Genomic DNA, 25,113 nt, shown 5'->3' on the forward strand with positions numbered 1-25,113 from the left:
CTAAGGTAACCAGTCAGATACTGGTTACTAAATACTGTGTAGTCAGTCTCGTGTCCAGGATGTGTCATGTTTCCCATCTGACACCAGTGAGATTTGGCTGTGCAGTGGGAAGTCACTGTAGGCTGGTCACTGCCAGGTTTTAGGGGCCCACTAAGCAGTGTGACAATGGCCTGACCAATGGTGATACCAAAACTTTGTTGTCCTGATGGGAAGAAAGAAACAATTGAAAAATCAATAGGAAAATTAGATTGAATATGGCCTGCCTTCTGGCCATTAGAGAGCACTTCTCACACATGTCCTCAGCAGAAGAAATAGAAGACTTTACACCTGTGAAATCTTTTTTATGTTCTTCCCCCATGCACGGTCACAGCTGATACAAAGTGGGGTAATTTTATTTCATAAGCTTAATCAAAGGTTGAGGAGTTCCTGCGCTCAGGAGCACATGTGTGAGCAAGTTTTGGGGGACCAGAAGGTGGAGGCACAAACTCTCAGCCCAGATCTCAGCAACTGCACTGAGTGTAGTGCATTAAGCTCACTCTGTTCTTCCAGGTGCTGCAATTTGGGACAGGTGTTTTCAAAATAGAAGTTAAATTCGAACTGAGGAGAATGATAAAAGTAGTTCACTTTGGTTTTTAGTGTGTTACTATGAATGTGCCCCACATGAGAATAGGGATTTTCCTGAAGCATTCTGCATAGGGCGGGGCTAGAGCAGGGGAAGGTCAGGGGAGACAATCCTGGTTTTAGGGAAGTGGGGCTGTGCTTTCTGTGTGTCTCTGAAACTGCCTGACACTGGGGTCATCGGACACACCCTGGCTAAGAGGATGAGTAGGCACTGCCATTTCTCGGTCAGCTGACGAGTCCCTTAATGGTGTGGAGTTGTTGCAGTTTCAGCAGGGCACATTTGAAGTGGAGCTCACTAAGTTTTCCCCTCTTACTTGAACAGAGGAGAATGAGGAACGCACTATGATTGATCCTAACTCAAAAGAAGACCCCAAGTTCAAGGAGCTGATCAAGGTAGGAAATCAATCTTTGGTCCTTCTTCAAACCTTTAACTAGTGAGCTGGAGTAATTTGCAAGCTGGTCACCCATGAACACAGTTGAGGGATGGCAACTTGTTACTGGAATGTAGCTGTGGAAACTGAGAGCAAGGTCAACAACAAGGTAAGGCTAAAAGTAACAATGAGAGGGACAAGGAAAGGCTGAATGTCAGGGTGCCCATGGAGTTATGGAGTTAAGCTCCACTGTCCATTTCTATCCTTGTGATGATGACAGCAAGGATCAGTGCTTGGCTTGAGTCTGTCTGCAGTCCCTACACATAAAACGTAGGTACCTTCTGTTTCTGAAAGCTGGGAAGGAGCTTTGCAAATCATTAGTGAGGTTTCAGGAGAAGAAAGAGTAGGACTGAAATGTTAGGAGATAAGGAAGGGACCTCTTGTGTCCTGGGAAAGTTGGAACTGAGGTTATTCTTGCCCTACATTCTGCCCTCAGTTTACCTGTGTGCTGGGTCAGGGACAGGTGGTTCTGAGTCTGTCTTGTCGCTGGACACACCTGCCCTAGGTGTTGACACGGTGTGCCCAGATGTGCTGATGTTACATGAGACTTCCTGACTCAGCAGTGCCCATAGTTCCTGCCTGGCATGACAGAGGGCTTGCTCTTGACGGACTCATGTTTAGGAGAGCCTTTTCTATGCAGGAAGTTGTTGGGGTTAACATAGTGCGAGCTTGAGCATGAGAGAAGGGATGGCGAGCCTGAACAGGTGGGATCTCTTTCAAAAAAGTATTGTGCTGGTGTTACACCTCCCACTGCACTTTTGCTTCATTTCCTTAAAGTAATTCTAAAAAGAATTTTGTTGGAAATGATAGTCCAGCTATATCTGTGTGGCTGTGAAAACTTTGGATAGTGTATTTCATTTCCTGAGAGGGGGCTGAGCTTGGGCATATTCCCTGCTGAAAACCTGATGCACCCTGGCTGCACACACCCTGGCTGCTTCCCCAAAGTCAACTGCTTCAGCAAATGCCTCAGCAAACTGCTCACCTGGTACATCTTTAAAACAAGCCCAGTGATCTGTTATTACCACTGCAATAATGTGTTTAGCATCACAAAACCACATGAGACTAAGCTTAGCAAGGAGCTGTGCTCAAATTTCTGTTATTCTAATTCACCAGGAGTACATTATGGTTTTAAATTAAGTGACTGCACATTCTTTCTTTGTTAGTACCTAAATCCATTAATTCTCTTAAAGATGCAGTGGTCTTGCATCACCCTCTCAGAATGTAATGTGGTTTCTCTGGTAGTGGAGCGGTGATATTATCACCTGAACAAGAGTCATTGCAGTGGAGGAACCAGATGTACTCTGTTATTCAGGAGACTTGATACAGAGACTGCAATTGCTTTTAAATTGTGAATTTTTCTGCTGAGTTTAATACAAGTCTGAGTCTTCCCTAGATGCTGCAAGGTATTTTTTTTTCAGATTAAAAACCTGAAAGCCTCCAGGAGGAATGAAAACCAGGGCCAGAACAGCACCTGAGGTTAATGTTTGAGTGCATTGCAGAATCAGGTTCAGGGTCACTAGGCCAGTTCACACTTGCACAAGGAGAGATGCTCCAATGGAATGGGATCTGCTGGTGCAGGGAGCAGCATGGAACTGGAGATTGTTTCCTTGGCATCATCCCCGAAGGAGAGATGTGTTCTGTAGAGTGCCTGTGTAATTTGGGTAATTGCTAATAACTTGCATACCTCTCTGCAGTTAGAGTTTTTACAGAGATTCAGTGGTGTTGGTGTGAATTCACACTGTATTGGTGTCAGTCTATAAGCCAAGGGGAGGTTTGAATTATGCTGGCAAAACTGGCTTTAAACTACAGAGTTTGGATAATGCAAAAAAAAAAAAAAAAGTAATTTATTCCTTGTTTTCTTTGGTGGTAATGGCATTTTCCAGAGTCCCAGTGCAGGATGAGAATTGCTGTGCTTTAGAAACCCAGCCAGCAGAAAAGTGTCTGCCCTGCAGATCCTGAAAGGAATGCTCTCCATAGACTAGTGAGGAGTGGGAACTTGAATAGATGGAGGTTTTTATAGTTCCAAGTGGTTCCTTCTCTCTCTTTCCCCTCAGACAGGAATGTGCCAATAGCAGCGGCAGATCCTGGTGCCTTTTCAAAGCTGGCAGTGAAACTCAATTTCCTTGGGGCCAGCCCAGGTCTCTTTCAGCACCAGAGTCAGATGTGCCAACAGCTTGCAATTACTGATGCTGAGTGTTTCTGTCCTGCCAGTTGAATGCAGTGGGGTAAATGGATCTCAGTGCAAAGAAGCAGCAGAGATATCTGCTGCTGACACTGCTTTAGTACCTCTTTGTCTCCACCAAATGTTGGTTTAGTTTCTGCTAACCTCATGCCATAGGAATTATATGCGTTGTAGATTGGGCATTTGGAAGTGATTTTGACAAAGCCTTTGTAACTCAAGAGGGACAGACTGTTCAGCATTGTGGTAATACAGAGACCAGTAGATGAAAAACACAAGCAAAAGCCTCATTCCTCTCTCGTAGTAAAGCAAATATACAGAAAATCTTCTTGTTGAAGGCTGCTTAGTTGGGGATGTGAAAATACCTGCTTGAAGTCTTCTTGCACATATGAAAACCATTATGCCTGTAAGTGTTGTATGCTATCACCATGGACAGTTTACTAAAAATAATCACAATTTGTCAGTATGAAGTGTTCAGCAAAGTTCCCTCTCTGGCCAGCAGCTTTTTAAAACTCACTTCATTTGCCCTGTGTGTAATGAAAATTTGGTAGATGGTTGAAAGACCTAAAACTGAAAATTCAGATCAGGGAAAGAGAGATGAATTACTGCTATTATTTATATGTGCATATAAATATTGCATTCACAAAATGCTCTATTTTTAGTATCTGAAATATGTGAGCTTCTTACTTGTTGTCCAATATTTGTTAATTTTCTGTATTTCAGTAGGAAAAATATGAGAAAGAGCTTCAGCTAATTGAATGCAAAATTTTAGAACATCAGCTTGCAAGAGTTGGGTCCTGTCTGAAAGTGCCTTGACCATAGGCAGCAAGCCACAGTTGTAAGGTGGTTTTCCTCCCTGCAAAGCTGTCTGTAAGATTGACTTATAACTGCAACAACTTCTAGCCTTTAAAAGACTCATCTAAACTTTACACAGATGCAAACACTGCTGCTCTGGACACTGCCTGTAAAGAGTAAACATTCTCATTTGTAATAAAACGCTCACTGTCCTGGAAGGTACCGACTTTGCCCATCTCTGGTTCTATGGCTTTTTTTAGATTTACTGAGGTGAAGAGAAAACCAAAATGAGGCCACTGTCCTTTGACATGTGGTTTGTCACGTGTGAACAGGTGAAACTGAGCTCCCTAAATGCTCTGTGATCTGCTTTTGGCAACAAGAAGCCTTCCCCTTGCTTACAGGATGCCAGTGCTTTGTACTTAGCCATGAGGCCCGAATGTGAATTTTTTGCTATTAATTTTCATGCTCAGCCCTGAAGCCAGTTTCATACCTTTGATCTCCGCTTCCTGATTTCCCCAGAAGCTGGGGGGAAGTGGGTCATTGAAGCCAGGGTTTTCTTTCTGGGCTGTTTTTGGTGGCTGGGCTTCCTGTTTTCCCACTGTGCCAGATGTGTTCATGTATTTTGAGTTGTTTTGAGTCTTTTCCACTACTGTACAGCGGTGACTGTGGGGTCCTTATGCCCTTGAACTCTGAATTTTTGCAGCTACAAGTGCATATGTCTGAGCATTTGGCCCAGTTCAAAAGTGCCTTAGATGAGTGCAGACGTGCAGAAAATGTCAGGCACAGTTGTGAGGACATCAGATTATTGTGTTAAATTTTTAAAACCATGCTACTAGCCCCAAATATTATAGAAGGCAATAGAAAAGCAGCTTTTTATGAGCCCAAAATGTAATATTGAGCTGTATGAAGTGCAAGCACAGGAAGGAAGGAATGGGTAGAGGAGTGTGAGACCAGTCACATCGAGGTTAAGCGTCTTTTCATGCATAGGAGAAGATCTTGTCTGCTTCCCACCAAGCACCAATGTGCCTGTGTCAGGCTGTTAAAATTTCGAGACATTCAGGTTATTGAATATTTCCTGCTTCTGCATTTTTATGAGGGAGAAATCACAAAGAACTGGAGAGACCTGACGTTCCGTGAGCAGAGTCAGAAACGATTTCTCTACCTTCATTGTTTCAATAAGCAATGTGGTGTTTCCTCTGTAAAAGTTTAAAAGAAAAAAAACCTGTGCTGAAAACTTTTCCAGGTTTCTAATTAAGACATAATCAAGGAATCAAGAAAGGCTTGGGATTTTTTTTCATTGCAGTACTTTGCAGTCTTCAACAGCTATTGGAAAAAACCACCTGGATTTTTTTTTCCCTTTGCAAACTCATTTTTTCTAGTGGAGCTGAAGTTATAGTCTGAATGGTAGAGAAGTTAGAATGTTCTTTGGGATATTTTTCTTTGATTTGGGTACTAAACTGTTAAAATAATAAAATAATTATGGCTAGACCTGTTTAATTTGTCTTTTTTGTGGTTTTTTTTACCTTAAGTTTTTCAGTTCTAAATTTTTGTGAAACATGTAATTAGCACATAGTGTATGTATTTTCCTTTTTTAAGACCCTGTACTGTGATTCCTGTGTATCTGCACTCTTGAAAATGGGATATTGGATCTTACATTTTAGTATTTTATTTATAATTCCTTGGCATTTTCTAGATTCTGATTTCAATACCATTCAGCACAGGACAAACAAAATACAATGTTTAATAATGGTTTCAAATAGTTTAGTATCCTAAGTCTTCCTTTAAAAAAGCTTTGGAGGACTTCTTAAAATGCAACCTCTTCTTATAGGGTCTGTAATGGGATCTGATTATATTAAATATCTTCTGCTGAGCTTCAGATAATTTTTGAAAGTCCATTCTGTAAATCTCACAGAATACCTAAACCTTTCATGATTTTGATTTCTTTGGTTGATTTTTTTATGGATGTCTGTGTTTCAAGCTTGCATAATTATGGAATTAGGCAGTCACCTTTAAAAAATCTCTTTCTAGATGATGTCTTGTTATCCAGGACTGATTTTTCTGTGTAACTGGTGAAGTTTTTGAGGTGAAAGTTAGTATTGTGCTTCTCATTGGCTTCCAGCTTTAGTGATCCTTTGCTGACTTGCCCCAGGGGAGCAATGGGGTGATGATGCTGCTGCTGCAGAGCCCATCCTTGTGTATCCATATGTCCTCACTCATCCCCCCTCTTGTACCTGTGTGAGACAAGACCACTTCTGACACAAGTTGATTATACTGAATAGTGAATAACTTACCAGAAAACTTTTATTTTCAAAGGCAGATCTTTGGAAGAGTAATTTTTATTATTGAGTTTTTAATCCTTCTGGACAGTTTAGAGGGCAAAGGTGATTTACCTAGGTGGGCATTGATGCTGATCCTTGCTTTCTATGGAATGAGCCCTTGCCAAATCACTCTGCTAAAGCTTGCTTGCCACTTAGACACTGCCCCTATTTTTAAAGCTGACTTTCAGCTCTGTGTATTTTCAGCATGCTTTGGAAGTACTAAAGACATGGATTAGAGGTACATGAAGCATTAGTATTTCATGTTTGGGTTGTAAACCTATTCAGGGTCACTAAGCCTAGCCAGATTTATTTGAGGTTTTTAGGTTGAATGAACATCAGCAGCCAGGCTGAATGTCCTTGTGCCCAACATATTCAAATGCTCTAGTTCTAGGATTCCCAGGGTAGTGTTTTCCACTGCAAGCCTGCATATATTTTGTTTATTTGCTGTTGTTTCATGATCTCTTGTATAATAAAACCCCAGAACCTTCTTAGCCATCACAACTGCCAAAAGGAGGCAGAAATGTGGGATCTAATCAGAAAGTGAATTTAAAGAATCTGCAACTTTGTATGATGCAAATTGGAAGATTACAGAATCTTTAAATGAAACTTATTTTTTCAGGTGGCTCTAGTCAATGGATTTTTCATGTCTGTGATTGGCAATACTCTTATCTTATGGATCCTAGGAAGTAGCTGGAGCTAACATTGTATCTCTTCCTGCAGAACTGTGTTATTTTTGTGAAAATAATTTAAATTTCCAAGTAGTAAATTGGAGGAGAATGTTACTACCAGCTTCAAACAGTCAAGGCTTGTTTTCCTGTAACTGTTCAGAAATAATTGTCTTTGGTACCTGGGAAACTTAGCTCAGTTCCTTTTGTTTTTGAAGATTCTTTATGCTCATTCCAGTTTTACAGGAGACTGAATGATTTTCGTAGTTATGGTAGTAAGCATATGGGAACTGTTAAAATGGTAAAATTATTATCAGACCCATTTAACCAAGACTTTAATTCTGGACTTTTGTATTCCGCAATAGCTGAGGATAAAATGCCTTGTCCTGTTGTCAAGACCTGAATTCAAAACAATAAGGGACAATCAGATACTTTTATTCTATTTTTTTTTATTTAATTCAGGTCTCATCTCTGCAAATTCAAAATACATAAATATGCTTGCAGTTCATCTGTTTTATGGTCCTGATTACTGCCTTGAATGAAAGGAACATATTTTGGTTGGTTTTAGACATTTGTCTCCTTTTTCTGTGCTTGCAGGTTCTAATTGACTGGATTAATGATGTGCTGGTGGAGGAGAGAATCATTGTCAAACAGCTTGAAGAGGACCTTTATGATGGGCAGGTGCTGCAAAAGCTGCTGGGTGAGTCCCTATCAGAGAAGGTGACACCAAAGACTGGGAGGGCCTAGAATTAACCTCTCCCAAATCTGCAGACTGTGCAGTAACTCAACATCTTAGGGAGATAGTTGATGTCACTGAAAGCTGCCTCAGCTTCTCCATCTGTTCTCCTCAGGCTGTCTGCTGAGAGGGGAGGAAATCCAGATAATTCCTAGCTATCTGTTTCATGGACTGACTGTACTCCAGGCAGCTGAAATGTGGACTAGAAAAAGAGTGAAGAGGTTTGTGTTTGTGGGGCCAAGCAGAAGCCATGTGGTCCAAAATTTTGTCAGTGTATTTTGCTTTTGAAAGCTTTTGGACTGAGAGCTCTTTTGAGGTCCTGATTAAAAGTATTACTTTTGGGGGCGGGGGGGGGAAGAAAAAGAGAATGCATGGCAGCATGCTCAAAATGTGCACCTCTGTGTGAATGAGACACGAGGGGATACACTGTGTTGAGAATTTGGGATTTTGCAGCCCCCTTTCATCTTTGCAATGTGTGTGTTGATGCAGGAAGCACAGTGGAGAAGACTCACGATAATCCAGTGACTTATGGGGATGCTTTTAGAAAACAATGAGGCTTGAGGCTTCCAGTACTGTATAAATCCACACTTTTTCTTAGGCAGACTGCTCTCAGCTCACTTCTGATGTGTTTTTAGGAGTGGGCTGGGCCGTGGGATGTGTGTGTGTCACAGTGGGGCAGGGGGACCTAGTGCTGCTGGTTCCACTGGCTGCTGGATTTTCTGCACAGGCCCCTTAAATGAGAGGTGTTTTGATGTACATCCACAAGCTTTTAAAATTAGTTAATGACAATTAGCTTTGTGTGCAGTTGAAACTCCTCAAAAACAATAACTTGAGGAATGAAGCAAGAGTACTTTCAACACTTCAGGGTTAGCCTGCAGCCAGGAGCCTCCAAGTGTCGTATGGATCAGCATTGTACAGGTAATTTTAACTGGGGAGTATTTGCTTGAATCCAGTTGTTCTTCATAACTCTGTGGAGCTGGGGAAGGGTCTGGAGCATCAGGAGAGGCTGAGGGAGCTGGGGGTTTCAGCCTGAAAAAAAGGAGGCTCAGGGGGGACCTTCTGGCTCTGCACAACTCCCTGACAGGAGGGGACAGCTGGGGAGGGTTGGGTTCTGCTCCCAGGGAACAGGGTGAAACACCCTCAAGCTGTGCCAGGGGATGTTCAGGTTGGATATTGGGAAAATTTTTGCACTGAAAAGGTAGTTAAGCCTGGGCACAGGCTTCTGGCTTGCACTTGGGGATGTGGTTTAATGGTGGACTTGGCAGTGCTGGGTTAGTGCTGGGACTCAGTGATCTAAAGGTCTTTTCCGGCCTTCCAAATGGTTCTATGGTTCTCTGTGTAGATCAGTCAGACTTAGCATATCTGACAGGAGGAAAGATGGACCTGGACATATTTAGCCTGAGATCTTTTACTGTACCACCTTTCACTCATTTCCTTCAGTTTGGGCCCCTGACTGGAGAGCAGATGCATCTCTCCTGACCTGGAGCTACCACAGCTCAGCCCCAGTCTTGTGCTGTTCTAGAGCACTGTCTTTGTGCCTTCCCTCTCCTTCCCTCACCTTCCTGGAAAAACTAACAAGGTGTGGTCATTAAACTTCAAGGAGTAGTTAACCATTCCTTTTGAGTGAGAGGTGTTTTGTCTTGATTGCCAGGCCCCCCCAAAAAGGATAAAAGACAGCAGCTTGTCACTGGGCTTATGCTGAAGCGGTTTGAAGTGAGATATTAGTAAATGACTGATGGAGGTGGAGCTCCTTGTTTAGTTAATTTTATCAAGGTGCTAGCTGTGCCACTCAGAGAAGCTGTAATGGCCTGGTACACGTGATGTTGGTGTGAAAGGAAATAAATTTGTTTGCTGACTGATGGGTAATCTGGACTGAGAATAGGCAAAAACCCTAACAAGTGGCTGAAATGTTATTTTGCCTGTTTTGATAATATTGATTAAAAAGTGATTAAAAAAATCCCTACTTTAGATTGTTAGAAACATTCAAGACGTTCAAAGTATTTGTTAGTTGATAACCTCCAAGTCTTTTCTCTTTGGGTTACTTTTGTATTGCTGCCACAACACTTTTGTATTGCTGCCACTTAAAAAAAAAAAAAAAAAAAAAAGATATCTTCAGCTAGATAAAATGTGCAGAAGAAGCATACTCTTGAACTTGAGAGCAGAAATATCTCCATTATTGGAAAAAGAGGAACTTTGACAATTCAAACATTTCTGAAAGAGTCTTCAGATTCTTTGTGAAAACAGTTTCGGTGGAGTATGGTTTTACTTTAGAGAGTGGAAGAGTATATAATTGGAATGTGGCCAGCCAGTCCTGACATCCTGGACAGATCAGCACAGTGAGTTTGGCCACATTTTTTTATGTGTGTGGAGTGAGAACAGAGATGAGCTGTTCCCATTGCTCTGATGGCTGGAGGACTCTACCCCACCTTCCTCAGCTCCCTGGGGTTTTTTTGGAATTTTAGCTCTTGTCTCTTTTGCAAGGGCCACAGCATAGAGGAAGAGAAGAATGAGTTGTCTGACTTTGGCCACAAATAGTTATATTACATAAGCAGGATTGAAATTTTAGTAATGGAATTTTACACATTTTCCTGTTTTATTTCATTTGGAAGTAATCAACTATGATGTAACAATGTCAACATGACAAGATTGTACCAACTTACTTTTTAAATTAGTTCCGCTGAGCTAATCCTGGGCGATATGAGTCTTGAGGGTTTATGGATGCAAAGTGTGCTTTAGCTTAAATTCATACCTTCAGCTGACTTGAAATAAAGCTTGTCAAGCTGAAGTAAATGTTCATACAAAATATTTCCCATCTACTGTCCTAAACCAGCTTTAAAAAAGTCCTTTACACCTGTGCAGATTCCTTATGCAGTAAAGGCTGTGTTGCGCCAAATGCTTTTCTGCAGTGAAAGAAATTGGGAGGTATAATTGATATTGCTGCTTGATGTCTAGCTGAAAGTTGTTACATATTTTGACACCTGATTGATGAGCATGTTCAGCCATACTTTACCAGTTTTGTCACATTTTTATTGAAACTGACATACTTTGGTGAAAATTTTACTTTCAGCTATTTTTCCTTCCAAGGAAAAGAATTCTGTTAGAAAAGTTCTAGTGGACTCCAGTGGTCTGCGCTTATCTCCGCACAGTTTAATCTGGTTTTGCCTGCCCTTTTTATTATTTTGTTTGTTTTTCACATACAGAAAAATTGGCTGACCGTAAACTGAATGTGGCAGAGGTGACACAATCTGAAATTGGTCAGAAGCAGAAGTTGCAGACAGTCTTGGAAGCTGTCCATGATTTACTCCGACCCCATGGCTGGACAATCAAGTGGAATGTTGACTGTAAGGACTTTTATTATATTTTCTGTCTCAGTAAGTGTGTTATCACTTAGGAAGTCTGCTAAGAGCATTTTTCCCCAGTATCCTCCAGTGCAGTGAAAACCAAGCGATTGAGTCTGCCTGTCTGTGATCAGAGAGGGTTGGGACTTGTAAGTCATGCTTAAAGGAAGGGTTGAATGTAGGCTTTGCTACCTGTGAAGTTACACTGCAGGCCTTACTAATTCAGAAAAAAGCGGAAGAAGGATAAAAAGACTGTGTTGACCAAAAGCATTTTTCACTGCCTTTTTCCCCCGGAGCTGTTTGTTTAAAATTACACCTCAGTGTCCTTTCACTTGCTTCATTTCCCTTGTTCCCTGCAGCCATCCATGGCAAGAATTTGATTTCCATTCTGCACCTTCTGGTGGCTTTGGCCATGCATTTCCGAGCTCCCATCCGGCTGCCTGAGCACGTGTCTGTGCAGGTGGTGGTTGTACGGGTGAGTACGAGCTCCTGGGAGGAGCAGAGGGTATTCTGCAGGGCTGGGCTGCTCCCACCCATTGCCTCCTGTCTCCTGTCATTCAGAAAATGGGTGTCCCACTTGTTTGGTGAGTCCCATGCTTGGGAATGCATTTTTGGGTTGCATGTGCTTAAATGAGACCCCAAGGACAGCACATCTTTAGTAGGTTTGGGGCCACCCTTTGCTATTGCAATAGCAAGCTCAAAGCATGCAATGGGATTTTGTATAAGGGAGCATTGGGCTTGTAATTTCCGTCACTTGGGTACAGGATTTTTTGCCATGCATTTTTTGCAGAGAAGCCATTGAAACCTAAACAGCACAGGAAGGATTTTCAGGACATAAAATCTCCCCAGTCTGGAATGCCTGTTAGCAGTGTTGTTTTTCCCCAATGACTTCATGTGCAGACTTGGGCACGTTGTTTTCCTTGGCAGGCCTGATATACTTTCATCATTTCTTTCACAGTCCTGTGTTTTTGTTAGCTTTCCTTAGATATGGGGGAGAGATCTGACCTAAGGAACCCTGACTGCTTCCCCCCTGCCCTAGATACTGCTCTGGTTATTCCTTTCTCTGCTTTGTGTCAACCTTTCCTTCTACAAAGGCTCTACTTTCAAGCATCTGTACCTCTTCTTTTTCCTTGCCTTCTATCCCAGTGAAAGCTTCCCATGGGAACCCAGTTTTTCTCCCAGCTGCTAAATCCCAGGCAGACATGTTCCAGCTGGCACTCTGCTCTGCAAGTGCCTGTTTGCTGTGACACTCGCTCTGCAAGTGCCATTTACTGTTCCAGCTGTGAGTTTCCTTTCAAGAATGAAGAAGATAAAGTGATCCCACAGCCTGTTTTGCAAACCTGGATCCACTTACAAGATGGAGGGTGGTTGATTACATGAGCTTCATTTTGCTTTATATTTAAGTAATAGTGTTTTCCAGGTTGCCTGCCTGAATGCTCTAGACATGCAGGGTGTGATGTAAATGAGAAATTGGTGGATGCTCCCTGGTTCATAATAAATGTGTGTATTATCTATAGGAGGTGATTTTGAATTTAAGAACAGTAGTTATAAAGTAACATGAATGTAAATAGGAGGCTGATTTATTTTGAAATTTCTTTTTTCTGTCTTGGAAAGATAAGGAGGAATATATAAATATAAGCTGGTCAGCAGCTCTCTCACACCCTGATGTGAAAAACCTCCTTCTGCCCAGTACAGTGAAGTGTCTTCTATAACTGCTAAGGCAGAAAAAAATATGAGGTAGAGAGATAAAGCTTCCCTTTCCTTGCCCTTAGTTCTAGCTTCAGAACCATCCACCTCTACAGCAGAGAGAAGGCTGTGGAGAAGGTTTACACTTTTTTCCTGTTGGAGGGATATAGAGGAGACTCCATCTGGTTCACCAGAGTCCCTGGATCTAGAGACTAGATGACAGGATGACATAAAGGCTGACAATAGACTAGGCAGGAGAGAGAGCAACGCATGTGTTCCCAAGGAATCAGGTATAGTGGGAGTTAAGTCAAATCCTCGAGGTTCCTGCTCCTGGATCTAGAGCCCGAAGTCCTGGCGATGGGCATGGGCACAGCTGGCACTGTGCAAGAGGAGGCTTCTCTTAGCCCCTAACCCAGTGCTAGAAAAAGCTTGCAACTCCTAATCTTTTTTTATTTAAATGGAAAGCAAGGGGTGGTATGAAACAGAGCATGTTTATTCTGGAAAAAAAACCTTCTTCCTTCTAGTTTGGTAAACTGAATTTTTGTAGTTCAGCATCCATTATCTAGTCTAAAAAGACATGCTGGTTCAGTAACACAGCTCTCTTTAAATGGACTTTGTTTAGCCTCTGTTATTCCAATGACAAACAGAATGGTGATGAGGTGAATATTGTTCCTAATCCAAAGAAGAAAACTACTATTAAGAAGATTATTGCCACTATTACCAATTTGTTTTGAAGTGATCTCTTGTTACATATCCCAACAATGAACAGGGTTCTGTCAAACTAGATCACAGTTAACATAAGGTGTCAACTGAGAGGTTTTCATTTAAATGCCTCTTTTTGCTTGGATATACATTTGAGGGGGTAAATAAACAGTTTAAGTGACTTCTGTGCAAGTCTTTCAGAACCGACCCTGCAGCAAGAAAGCCATGCAAGATGCTGTGGGAGTATGGTGCAGGAACACACCCACACTGAAATTTTCAAATTTAGCTAAGTCTCATTTTCATGGGTGACTTGGATTATCTTTATCCACTTTTTGAGCTGTGCTCACACTGTGCAGATCCCTGAGGTGCTTCTTCCCCAAAAGGACTGTGCTTACACCATGAAAATAAAGTGGTTTAGCAAGTGATTTCTCGGCCAAGATGTGTGCATTTCCACAGCCCATCCCAGAGGAATGCAGAACACCTTATGAGCTTGTGTAAGTGCTGTGGGCTCTTTTTTCCTCTTACTTTCCGTGTCCTAATCCACAAAGTGAGATGATATTATGACAGCACTGTGCTACATGGAAGGTGTTTATCCAGATCTCCACAGTTCCATGATAATTCTGCCCTTCCATTAAATCCTTCTCTTCCTTTAGCATCTTGAGGTGACAGACTGAGACTTTCTTAAGGTGTTGCATATGTTTTTTAATTAAAAATAATTGATTTCGAGTCTGAGAAATATCTGTAGCTCAATCTGGGTCTGTCAAACAATGCACTATCCTTTTTTGGTCCTACACTGTTAGTTTGCTCAGAAACCCACAAGCATGTTGGAGATGACTTTCTGTTTTACCTTCCTTGGCAGGAAGAACTGCCAAGGAAGCTCTCTGTCTGTCTTTCCATATTATGTGGAACAACTACAAGACCAACCCAGCAGAAAACCATTTATCTTTTTATTATTTCATAATGACCTCCATGACACAGCCCCTCTCAAGAGAAGAGTTCCTGAAACAGTTGCTTGGAAGTAACTTGAAAACCTTTTTGAAATCATCCTCCAGAATTAGTTTTCTTGCTGGTTTCTTTGTTTGAAATTGAATGTGAATTTCTTTGTGGTTCCTCAGGAAACTGAGGAACCATGGCAATATATGCCCAAGTTATTCAAGAAGGGTCCTGACAGAGCAAGGGTTCAGGTGGGCCTTCTAGTTAAATTCTGTGAGCAGATACTCTAAGTGCTGAGTTAAGAGTCTAGGGTGATACATGCTTTAATGCTGGTGTCACTCAACACATGCCTGTCATTCCAACCCTCCTCAGTGAGGGCAGGGAGGAGAGTAACGGTTGGTTTTGGTGGTGCTTCCAGTGAGGACTGAAAATACTGAGATTTTCCAGCTGACTTGACTGCCTGCTATTCTAAATGTAAGCTTGCATGGTAAAGAAAAACCCTAATTCAGGAAAACAAAAAAAGTTCTCAGAATTAAGTGGAAAAATTGTCCTTAAGGCTCACTGTATTGGTTATTTTTGCAAGGCTCAGGAATTGTCATCTCTAATGCTTAGCTCGTGTCAGCCTCATTCTTAAAATTGCAGCATGTCCCATCTTGATGCTGCTGGGAAATCTGGGGTATTTTTGCAGTAATTCCCTTTTAGTGTGAGTTGCAGACTGAAAGGTCAGAGCCAAGGCAGGATGAAGAATAAATGTGTCTGGTGCTAGTGGTGGAAAAAAATCAGCATTTTATCAAGGAATGACATTTGCTTTTGGATTGCAAGGTCAGGAGACCTAGGCTTGCTGAGAGAAACATGCTGGGCTGCCTGGGAGGGGGAACAGTGCTTCCTTTTCTTCCAGCTGGGGAGCCAGTGCTAGAATCCATTTCTCTTTCTTATCAGGCACTTGGAGGCATTACTCAGGAGTCATCACTTACTGAGGTTTTGTTCACAGGTTACACCATCTTCTCCCTGAGGTTCAGGGTGCCTGGAAGATCCTGAGCCCTCTGTTAATAAAGCAGAGATGTGGTGGGATGGAATAAAGACAGCATTGTTTTGTATGCAGGAGAATACTGCCCTGTCAGATGCCTCCTCATTTTTCCATCCATGCTGTCATGCTGGCTTTCCCCCCAAAGCTCCTGGCACCGTTCCCATGGCTCCCTCAGGGGAGCAGGATGAGATTGGAATTTGATAGGGAAGTGAGGGCTGTGAAGACGTGGCCAGCTGGCAGCACAAAGCTCAGGGCCCCAGAAGGCATGGAGCTGTTATAGCTCCCCCAGTGCCTCCAGCCAGGCTCCCTCCCTTCCAGCAGCTCTGCCTGCCTTCATTTCTTCAGTAGGGAGTGGAGGGGCAGGAGCTCCTCTTACAGGTTTTTAGATTTCAATTCTCATTTCTCAAACTGCTTCTGGGGAAGGATGTGCTTCTCCTCAAAGCTGTTCTCCCTAATAAATTCTTGCTTGAGGTTCAACTGAGATGGTAAAGATCTACTTGTGCCTGTGGGGGTTGTTTCCCTTAACCCTACCTAAGTCATTCTGACAGACCTGGTTCCTAGATGGCTGCTGAGATTTGAGTCAGCTTTTTGAGCACACAGAAGGGAGGAAAGAAATTCTTCCATTCAGGCATAGTTTTGAAAGGAACCCATGGAGATGCTTAGCGAGTTTTTTCACTCAGGTGAAAGTGCTTCCACCCTCTGAGGTATTTTGAAACTGTCTCAACTCATGCTATTTCTCTTGGGTAGAGGCTCCTTATTCATGCAGAAACTTATGCCAAGGAGAGACAACCTGGTATCAGGGAAGTGCTGTTCATTGTGAAATCATTACCTGAGCTTTTTGTGCTCCCCGTGTTTCCTTGGAGGATGTGTGTGCCCCTGTCAGGTGTGTCCCCCCACTGGGGCAGTGGCCCCAGTGCCATGCCTGCTCTAGGAGAGCTGTGCCAGCACTCTGGAGCCCTGGCCTAGGAACAGCCATCGATGTCATTTCTGTCCCAGAAGAGTCAGCAGCTTGCCAGATGTGCCAAGCTGCTGGTTGGCATCGTGACATGACCAGCTGCCCTGCGGGGGTCTAAGGTGGGGCTGACAAACTCCAGATTGTATTCCAGGCATGATGTTGACTGTGGTCTTCGGAGGAGGAGGATTGTTAGTGAGGCAGTTAGCTGCAAATACAGGTGCAAATACACATTTCCCAAACATGCCTGTCGCTGTCAGCCTGATCAATGCCACTGCTCGGGGTGAATACTCCTCTGTTGGCTGTTTCACCTCTGCCTCTGTGACACTTGTGAATTCATCCAGTTGTGTCCTCTGGTGCTCTGCAAGATGCTGAATGAGCCCCTGATGAGCTTCTCCTTTGCTAATTCCATCTTCCTTTCCAGAAACGTGAAGGCCTCCTTCAGACCACTCATGTTTCAGAGGAGCTGACGACCACGACAGAGTAAGCACAAAACACTTCTGTGCAGGATGTGAGACCATTTCTAAGCATGAGAGAGAAGTTTAATCATCCTCCATCCTTGCCAAATTAATGAAATCCTTTCATGTGGTGCTTTTTTAACTACATGGAAATGACTTGGTCTCTGAAAATACTCTACAAGGAAGAAGTGTCCTCTGGAAATTCTTGTGTCTTAGAAGCTTTTAACTGAAAGTGACTTTTGTGAGCCTTTTTTTCCCCCCTGCCTACTGGATGTAGCTATATATATCTGCTTTCTGCTTAGTGCTATTTTCTCTATTAAGTGAAGGGCTAATGTATATATTTTGGGGGAGAATTAGTTTGAAAAAACGCAATTCTTTGACATAGCTCTCTAAACTGAAGTGATACAGTTAAAGATGTAAGGAGAGAAGAGCTCAGCAAAAATAAATATTTAAACCTCTTCCCTCTCCAGTTTTTTGTACCAGCTTACTTTGCTGTATGTTTTTACAGTCCTTTTTATAAAGAGAAGGCTAGACATTCATTTTGGCTTCAACTGAAAGCTGAGGTTTTCCTTCACATGGCCTGAAAGCAGCTTTTCTAAGAGGGGCTTACATGAGCCCTCCCTCAGTTTATCAGTGTATTGGCTCCCTGTAGAGTTGGTTTAACTTCCCATGGCTTTGAAAATAAAATGAAGCACCATGTGGTGCTTAGTGGGGAAGATCTTTCAGATGGAAGCACACAGAAATGAGATCATAACATCTCTGTGTGGACATTAAAGATCTCATAGTAGTTTTTGTAGTATCAGAGCTCTGCCTCAGGTTTGTGGGCCAAAATTCCTCCTCTCTCTCCTGTGCCCTTGAACAATGCAGTGAGCTTGTACTCTCCTCCAGATGTGGTTTGCAGGATGTGATCTGCAGGCTGGGGCTTGGACATTTTTTAGCAAGATGTTTGCAGATTTGCCTGTGTGTTTATACGTATAAAAGTTGTTGGCTCTCTGCATATTGAAGGACAACTCCTTTTAGGGCCATTCCCTTGTCTTCCCAAACTGATTATTCATTAACTAACTTCATGTTTTTGAATTCTCTGACTTGCAGGATGATGATGGGAAGATTTGGTAAGTAACAAACTTTGGAATTTTTTTCTGTTTGATTTGTGTCAGGCACAGAAATCTGGTCATTTTTTTCTTTCAACAGACCAAGACAATGGGTTGAGCAATTCCATGAGGTTGGAATGTGTTGTGGGGGCAGGTTTTGTTACTCCATGCGAATGTGGAGCATAATGGGTAGGACCAGATCTAATTCCTCTGCATGGAGAATCTTATCTCCTTTGTATTTTCTAGACTTTGAAGTTGAGGCCTTACCAACTGTATGTCTGGTCTTCTAAACAAAACCCATTTCTTTTGCTGTTGCTGCCAAGAGATTTCCCTTTTTGCATTTATTTTTTAGTGGCATTAAGTAATTTCCCATTTTAAGATGTATGCTCCTGAAAAGGATGAAAAGAAGTAATTTATTTTCTTTATTTGCCCATTATAATATGTCAAAACTCTAATTTCTCCTCTTGCAGCATATCTATATTAAATATTAATAAGGCACTGGAAAATAAGTAATGTCAGGGAGCTATAGGAGCTAAATAACATATCTTCAGATACCAAAGGAGTTTAGATAATAAATATGTTTATTTGACAGTAGAAAACTATTAAAATGTGTTCTGTAAATAAAAAGTATTTGATCATGAAAAAGCTGTTAAAAACTATGTTGAAAACAGATTTGATTAGATATTGATAGACAGTGCTTTGAAGGTAGAAACATAGTTTAAATCTTTTAATCAAAGCTTTATGTAGGCTTTGCTCTTCATACACTGCTGAATCAGAATTCACTTGAGTTCAGTTCTAGTCTTTACTGATGTCAGGGGTATTTACCAGTAATTTTAGATTAACCAAATCAATGTCTGAATTTGACACTGAATCTGGATGGAACTATAGCTGTTTAAGTTAGGATTGGGGTATAGTCAGAATTTGTGTTTCATTTTAATTTTTCTTTCACCCACATATTTTCTGTACCAATTTTGAATGGCAGAAAAGTGAAATCAGTGAATATGTTTATTTTCAGTTACCTCTAAAATTCCTAGGGCACTTTGCTCTGGCATATAGCCAGACACAAAAACAGGGTGCTGACTTTTAGCTTGGGTCTCTGTTACATGACTTTCTGAGGAGAAAAACCTTTAGGTTTTGGACAGGAAACCTGCTTTCCACACTTGTGCTGTTGGAGGTGTTCTGATTTTAATTTTTTTCCCCCAAACCAGAGCGTGATGCCTTTGACACTCTTTTTGATCATGCACCAGACAAGCTCAGCGTAGTCAAAAAGGTAAAAAGTAAAATCCTAGCTTTATTTTCCATGTTGCATTTTTTTGTGCTTTTGGAAAGATATTCAGAAGCATCCAGCAAATAACAGAAGAGGAATTTGTAGTAGTGAAAGGGGTGTTTATCCCCAAGGATCACTGTGTCAAAGCCAGGTGATGTTTTACAAACATTAAATGTGATTCACCCATAAAAAAAGTTTGCTGAATATAAAGCTTTTACAAAAGAGCTGCTTTTGCCCAGGCGTTAAGCACTTATTCCTGTGGTCCCTTGATTTGTCCTTAAAGGCTGAGCATCATTCCCAGCATGTCCATCCAGATGTATTTTTGGCATGGCTTTGTGTTAGTGCAGAGGGGTAATGTAGCTGTTTATCTCTCTCTGCCAGCTCTTGCTGCTTTGGGGGAATAACAGACTCCATGTAGTTCCATCAGATTTTTCCAGCCTGGCTGTTAAGCTGCTTATTAGGAGAGCAGTATGTGAAGATCAGTGTTGTGAATTGTCCCTTCCCCTTGTGTGAAATAAAGGATGTGTGCTTTTAAAATAATGCTTTGAAGTCTCAGGAAGATTTTTATCTTTCCAGCCTGAAATGTCTTTTAGAAAAGTCCTTTTAAGTGGATAAAGAATTAACTCTTTCCACACAATAAAAGTGGTAACTCTCTGCTCTGTGTCCCTTCTGTAAGTGATGTAAGTGGGCTGACAGATCTCTGTGCTTCAGTGCATTAGCACAGGTCTGGTTTGTAATGGCAGGATTTGGATCTGGAATAGAAATCCCAGACCAGGGCTACATCCTGGCTGTAATCCGTGTGCTGACTGCACACATCCCTCAAGGAACAGAGTTGTGTGCACACCACTCTGCTGTTGGCACCTTCAAGAACCTAAAAAAATTAGTGGGGACAGTAAATGCACCTATTTCTCACTTCATCTTCAGGCGCCAATGTCATCACAGCATTTTCCCAGGCCACTAAAGTTTGCCTGATTTGCTGGGAAAGCTACATGTAACAGCACCATCTGCTGAGTTCTGGCATCTGGTGCAAACAAATAAGTCCTGCATACTTAATTTGTGCAAAAGCAGGCAGCAAACATGCCTATTGTGTTTTTAAAAATGTTTTTAAAGGTTATGTTAACCCTTTCACATCAGCACTGAGTGTAGTGTCTGACATCACTGTTTCTGCTTTTTTTTTTTTTTTTTTAATAGTCTCTGATCACTTTTGTGAACAAACACTTGAATAAACTGAATTTGGAAGTAACAGAGTTGGAAACCCAGGTAGGAGGCTTTGTCTTTTTGGATGTAACCTGTGTAAATTGCAAATTTTCAGACATGGCTTGGCTAAGCAGAAGCAGATCTTCTTTCTGGAGTTTAGTTTCCTGAGCCATGAGAGATGGTTATCTTATTGTCTCAGCAAAATGATAAGCACAGTATCCAGAGAATTATACCAGGAGTTTGGGTAATTCATTTGAGCCTGATGTAATGTCAGTCATTCATTCACTGCTATTTTACAGCTTTGCTGAAATAAATGGGCAGCTGGATCTGATCTGTCACAAGAAATTGTTACCTTAGCCATCCCCAAGAATAGAGAGAATGTCACATGTGCCATATCATGATCACAAGTGGGAAGTCTTAGAACTGCATAACATTATCCCCTTTAGCCAGTCAGTAGCCATCTGGTCTGGTAGGAACACTGAATAGGGTGGCTGAAAATATGTAAGATTTTATTTAGTGTTTTCTGCAACCAGAAACAATCCATTTTGACTTGGGGGAAAAAAATTCTTTTATTGAATTCAACTTCTTACCTGTGAGAGGGGGAGACTTATTTTCAAGTTTTGATTAAGGGCAAAGATTTGAATGTCTAACACACACAATTTGAAAGGGATTGTGGTTGAAATTACCTGATTCTGTAGCAGTAGGACTGGGAGTATATAATGTGTCCCAGGAAGTTTGGGGGTTTTTTTAACTACTGCTGTGAAGTTGGCAGGATTCCTCAAGCAAATTAAATGAACACGAGGAAAGCAAGAAAAACTCCTGAGCCATCTCACACTTCTGTGCTAGCAAAAAAAAAAAAAAAAAAACCAAAACCAACCCCATAATTTGGGCCATGCATTCTTTCTTCTTGTTTATGAATGCTGATTTGCAAACAGATGCTTTCTCCTCATATTTCGCTTTAGTTTGCAGATGGTGTTTACTTGGTTTTGCTCATGGGTCTCCTGGAGGACTATTTTGTTCCTCTTCACAACTTCTACTTAACACCTGAAAGTTTTGATCAAAAGGTGGGTAGAAACTCCCGGTTATGCTCTTTCTGCATTATTATAACTTTTTTTTTTCCCAGTTGTTTTATCTTTTTACCTTGTGCCAGGTGAAACAGAAGCTGGTACATTTTCTTCAGGAGATCTAGCAAAGAGGCTGTGGCACTTGATGGTTAAAACCACTAAAAATCGTGAAATGAATGGGTAAATTCCTCATAGTTAAGGAAGAAAGCTACTCTGTTCCTGGCATCAGACAACACATAAAGCTTACAAATATCCAGGGTGAATAAATACAATAATGAATGCTCTGTACTGTATAGTACTTTGCATAACCAAAGTAATTTTTTAGATTGTAGTACTGCTTGAAGCATTCTTGTGTGTAGGTCTTTTGCTCTCAGCCCCACACTTGCTCCATTGTCCTGTGTCCCTCCTTGTGCTCACAATGAGAAAAGTGTTTAGGCTGTGTTTTAATGTCACAATCAAAAGTTTTCCTCTGTCTGCAGTTGTTCCCAGACCTGCTCATGCATGTCTGTATATTTGGTGGTGGTATACCAGAATACCCTGAGCCTGGTCCTGCTGCAGTCCTGCAGGTGCCCTCTGCTTCTTTTCATTCTGCTAGGTTCTGCAGGGCAGAGGACAGCTTTTATGTTGGCTGAGCTGCAGCAGGAGGGAGCTAGGTCAAAAGTGGAATCATTGGCTAAAGTTTAAAGATGGAATGCTTTGTGAGTGCTGTTTAAAATGGGGTTTTCATAATGGCTCCTGCACACATTGTTGTTGTCAGCCCCTCAGCAAAGGTGCATCTCTGGGAAGGATGGTTCTCTACTACATATCACACATCCCTTATAGCTTTCTCTTGCTTCCTTGTCCCATTATCTTCAATTTTTGCTCTTGTAGAAATGCAGGGTGCTGAGTTGCAGCCAGCATCTGTTTGGTTACAATTTTATCATTAATGGTTGGAATTCGTAAAGATTACCCAGTATTCCAGAAGTTGCAGTGTAGTTTTGTGTGGAGAATTAACCTTGAGGAATGGGGATTTGTAAATTGAGGAAGGAGAGGTAGGCTCTGTGTTTTGGGGGGAAAAAAATACCATGTTGAAAGTGATTGGTTTTGTCACAATGAATGAGGAGGAACTGCAGCAGGTAAAAGAGATTATTAGTAAAGTCCTGAGTAGTAAACTATGTCTCTCCAGAACTGTCATGTGCAGTGACAAAACTGCACAGAATTCATAATGTTAATTACCTTGCCTAAATTTCAGTAAGCGTGGACAAGAAATTTGCTATGCAGATCTCTTTAAATTGTAATTTTTGTTTCTCAAAGGAGAGATTAAATGAAGACACCTACCTTCTTTCACTTTCCTTTTTGTCCACTTTCTTTCCTCTGAATTTGTGCTCCTGTGTGATCTCTGGTGGCTTATTCAGAATCTCTTTATGTACAGTTGTACTTAGCTTATTTTGCAGATTTTCTGCACAGTCTGCCCAGGAGCTGCTGTCACCAAGCACTTTATGGTTCTGCTATGCTTAATCATGTAAATGTTTAATATTGATTTAAATAAAATTATCAAGTACAGAGAGAATAAAGCGTCTAAAAAAAATTATAAAAGGCTTCTGATGCCTATATAACTCTGAGATTCTAAACCCTTTGTCTTTCAGGTGCACAATGTTTCATTTGCTTTTGAGCTGATGCAAGATGGAGGCCTGAAGAAGCCAAAAGCTCGCCCTGAAGGTATGGATGTGCCACGTGGCTTTAAATAGTGTATAAAGTCATCAAGCAGGCGTATTTAGTGCAATTCTGTTCAAAGTAGCAGTAGTATCACAAAGTGGAGCTTTGAATGGGCCCCTTGAGGGTTTTCCAAAGGATTCACTGTCTGTGCCTGGGGTATATCCTGCCCGAGCTTCTTGTCTGGAGCAGATTCACTGAGGTGTCCAAGTGGAGCTTTAGTGAGTCATTCAAGAACTGTTCTGTGCTACATGATCAATTCAGCTGGTGTTTTCAATAACAATCCAAGCAGAAAGCTTTTCATGGTCTAATGCTTGTAATTCTTGCAGCTGATGCTAGTCTGGGCTCCTGTGATTGGATTTCAGTGACGTATTACTGGAAGACTTTAGGGTTTTTTTTAGGAGAACCAGTAGTAAACAATCTTCTTGATTTATGTGGATGTAGGGGTCAGAACTGAAAAGTCTAAAACCCAGGTTTCCCCTTTAAGTCTCTGAACGTTAAAATTAATTATTGATGAGGTCTGCATTGTTCCTTGCACTGGGGATAAAAAGAGGAATTAAAACTTTATGACTGCTAAATGAGCAATTTTTTTTCCTGATGTTACAGACTATGTATGTGTTACAGGCTTGTGCATAATAATGGAAAATAAGGACCCCCCCCCAAAAAACATTTGTTCTGACTTAAAATGAGAAAAAGTGATGATAGTAAATAGATTAACAAACAGTGGAGATGGTTGGAGATGGAGAGGGGTGAAAAGGCAAAAGACAGTATTAAATGGCTTATACATGCTGTCAGTACATTGTTGTAAACTGGGGCATGAAAAGTGCTCCTGAAGGATGCTGAAAATGCTGAAAAGAATGATGAAAACCAGAAGAGGTTACCTTTTCATAAGGCTTTCTTACCTTTTGCTGTCATGAATGGTAAAACACTATAGCAGATCTTGCTTATGGAGATTCAGTATGGAGCAAAATATGCTTTTAAGTGTTTTACTAATTGAAAATGTTATTAATATAAGCTGGAGAGCCAAATTAGCTTGTACAACATTCCTTTTTTTGCTGCTGCAAGATGTACCATCTCTTGTGTTTTCCTTCCTCTTCTCTGTGTGTGGCCATTCCTGGCAGCAGTTCCCAGCTGCTGGAGTGAGTGTGCTCATGTGGTATATGTGAAACTGACTGTGGCTCCTGAAAAACTGCTCCCTTGGAGAGGACAGTCACATCTTGGGAATGGCTTGCACCATAGTGTCATTTGTAAGATCTTGCCATGTATTACAATATGTGTTTCACAGAACAGTAATTCATTTTGACAGAGAATCTGAAGTTCTGCCAAAGAATTCTGTGTATAATTATGCTCTGTTAATGCCACACTCTGATCCATTGCTTGGTCATCAGGAGGCTGGGAAGCCTGTCAGGTGGATCACGCCCTTTAGCATGAATTGGGCAGTAAATGCCTCTTGGATTAGAATAATAGAATTGGAAAAGACCTCTTAACACCATTGAGTTCAAGCATTAACCCAGAACCATCGTGTTCACCACTGAGCCAGATCCCCAAGTGCCACATCTACACAGCTTCTAAATTTCTCCAAGGATGGGGACTGCACCATTTCCCTGGGCAGCCTGTGTTGATGCTTGACAACCATTTTGCTGAAGAAATTTTCCCAATACTTAGTCGGGGAAACCTGCCCTGATGCAACTGGAGGCCATTTCCTCTCATCCTGTCCCTTGTTCCTTGAGAGCAGAGCCAGACCCCATCAGCTGCCCCCTCCTGTCAGGGAGTTGTGCAGAGCCAGAAGGGCCCCCCTGAGCCTCCTTTTCTCCAGGCTGAGCCCCCCCAGCTCTCTCAGCCCCTCCTGGTTCTCCAGCCCCTTCCCCAGCTCCCTTCCCTTCTCTGGACATGCTCCAGCCCCTCCATGTCTTTTCTGATATGAGATTCCCAGAGCTGCCCCCAGGATTTGAGGTGGTGGA

At 41.7% G+C, this 25,113-nt stretch overlaps 1 protein-coding gene across 2 annotated transcripts in view; it reads left to right on the top strand.

Moving 5' to 3' along the window:
- PARVB (parvin beta) overlaps window positions 1-25,113 on the top strand; it is a 50,666-nt gene that overhangs the window by 20,626 nt on the left and 4,927 nt on the right. For both annotated transcript variants that reach the window (XM_059846150.1, XM_059846151.1), the window contains exons 3-12: window positions 944-1,014; window positions 7,607-7,709; window positions 10,946-11,086; window positions 11,443-11,558; window positions 16,808-16,866; window positions 17,934-17,953; window positions 19,141-19,202; window positions 20,391-20,459; window positions 21,359-21,460; window positions 23,086-23,158. In XM_059846150.1, coding sequence (XP_059702133.1) covers window positions 944-1,014; window positions 7,607-7,709; window positions 10,946-11,086; window positions 11,443-11,558; window positions 16,808-16,866; window positions 17,934-17,953; window positions 19,141-19,202; window positions 20,391-20,459; window positions 21,359-21,460; window positions 23,086-23,158 — 816 coding nt within the window. The remainder of the gene's footprint in view (window positions 1-943; window positions 1,015-7,606; window positions 7,710-10,945; window positions 11,087-11,442; window positions 11,559-16,807; window positions 16,867-17,933; window positions 17,954-19,140; window positions 19,203-20,390; window positions 20,460-21,358; window positions 21,461-23,085; window positions 23,159-25,113) is intronic.

Source organism: Haemorhous mexicanus, chromosome 5 (assembly GCF_027477595.1).
Source record: "Haemorhous mexicanus isolate bHaeMex1 chromosome 5, bHaeMex1.pri, whole genome shotgun sequence".
Taxonomy (NCBI): Eukaryota; Metazoa; Chordata; class Aves; order Passeriformes; family Fringillidae; genus Haemorhous; species Haemorhous mexicanus.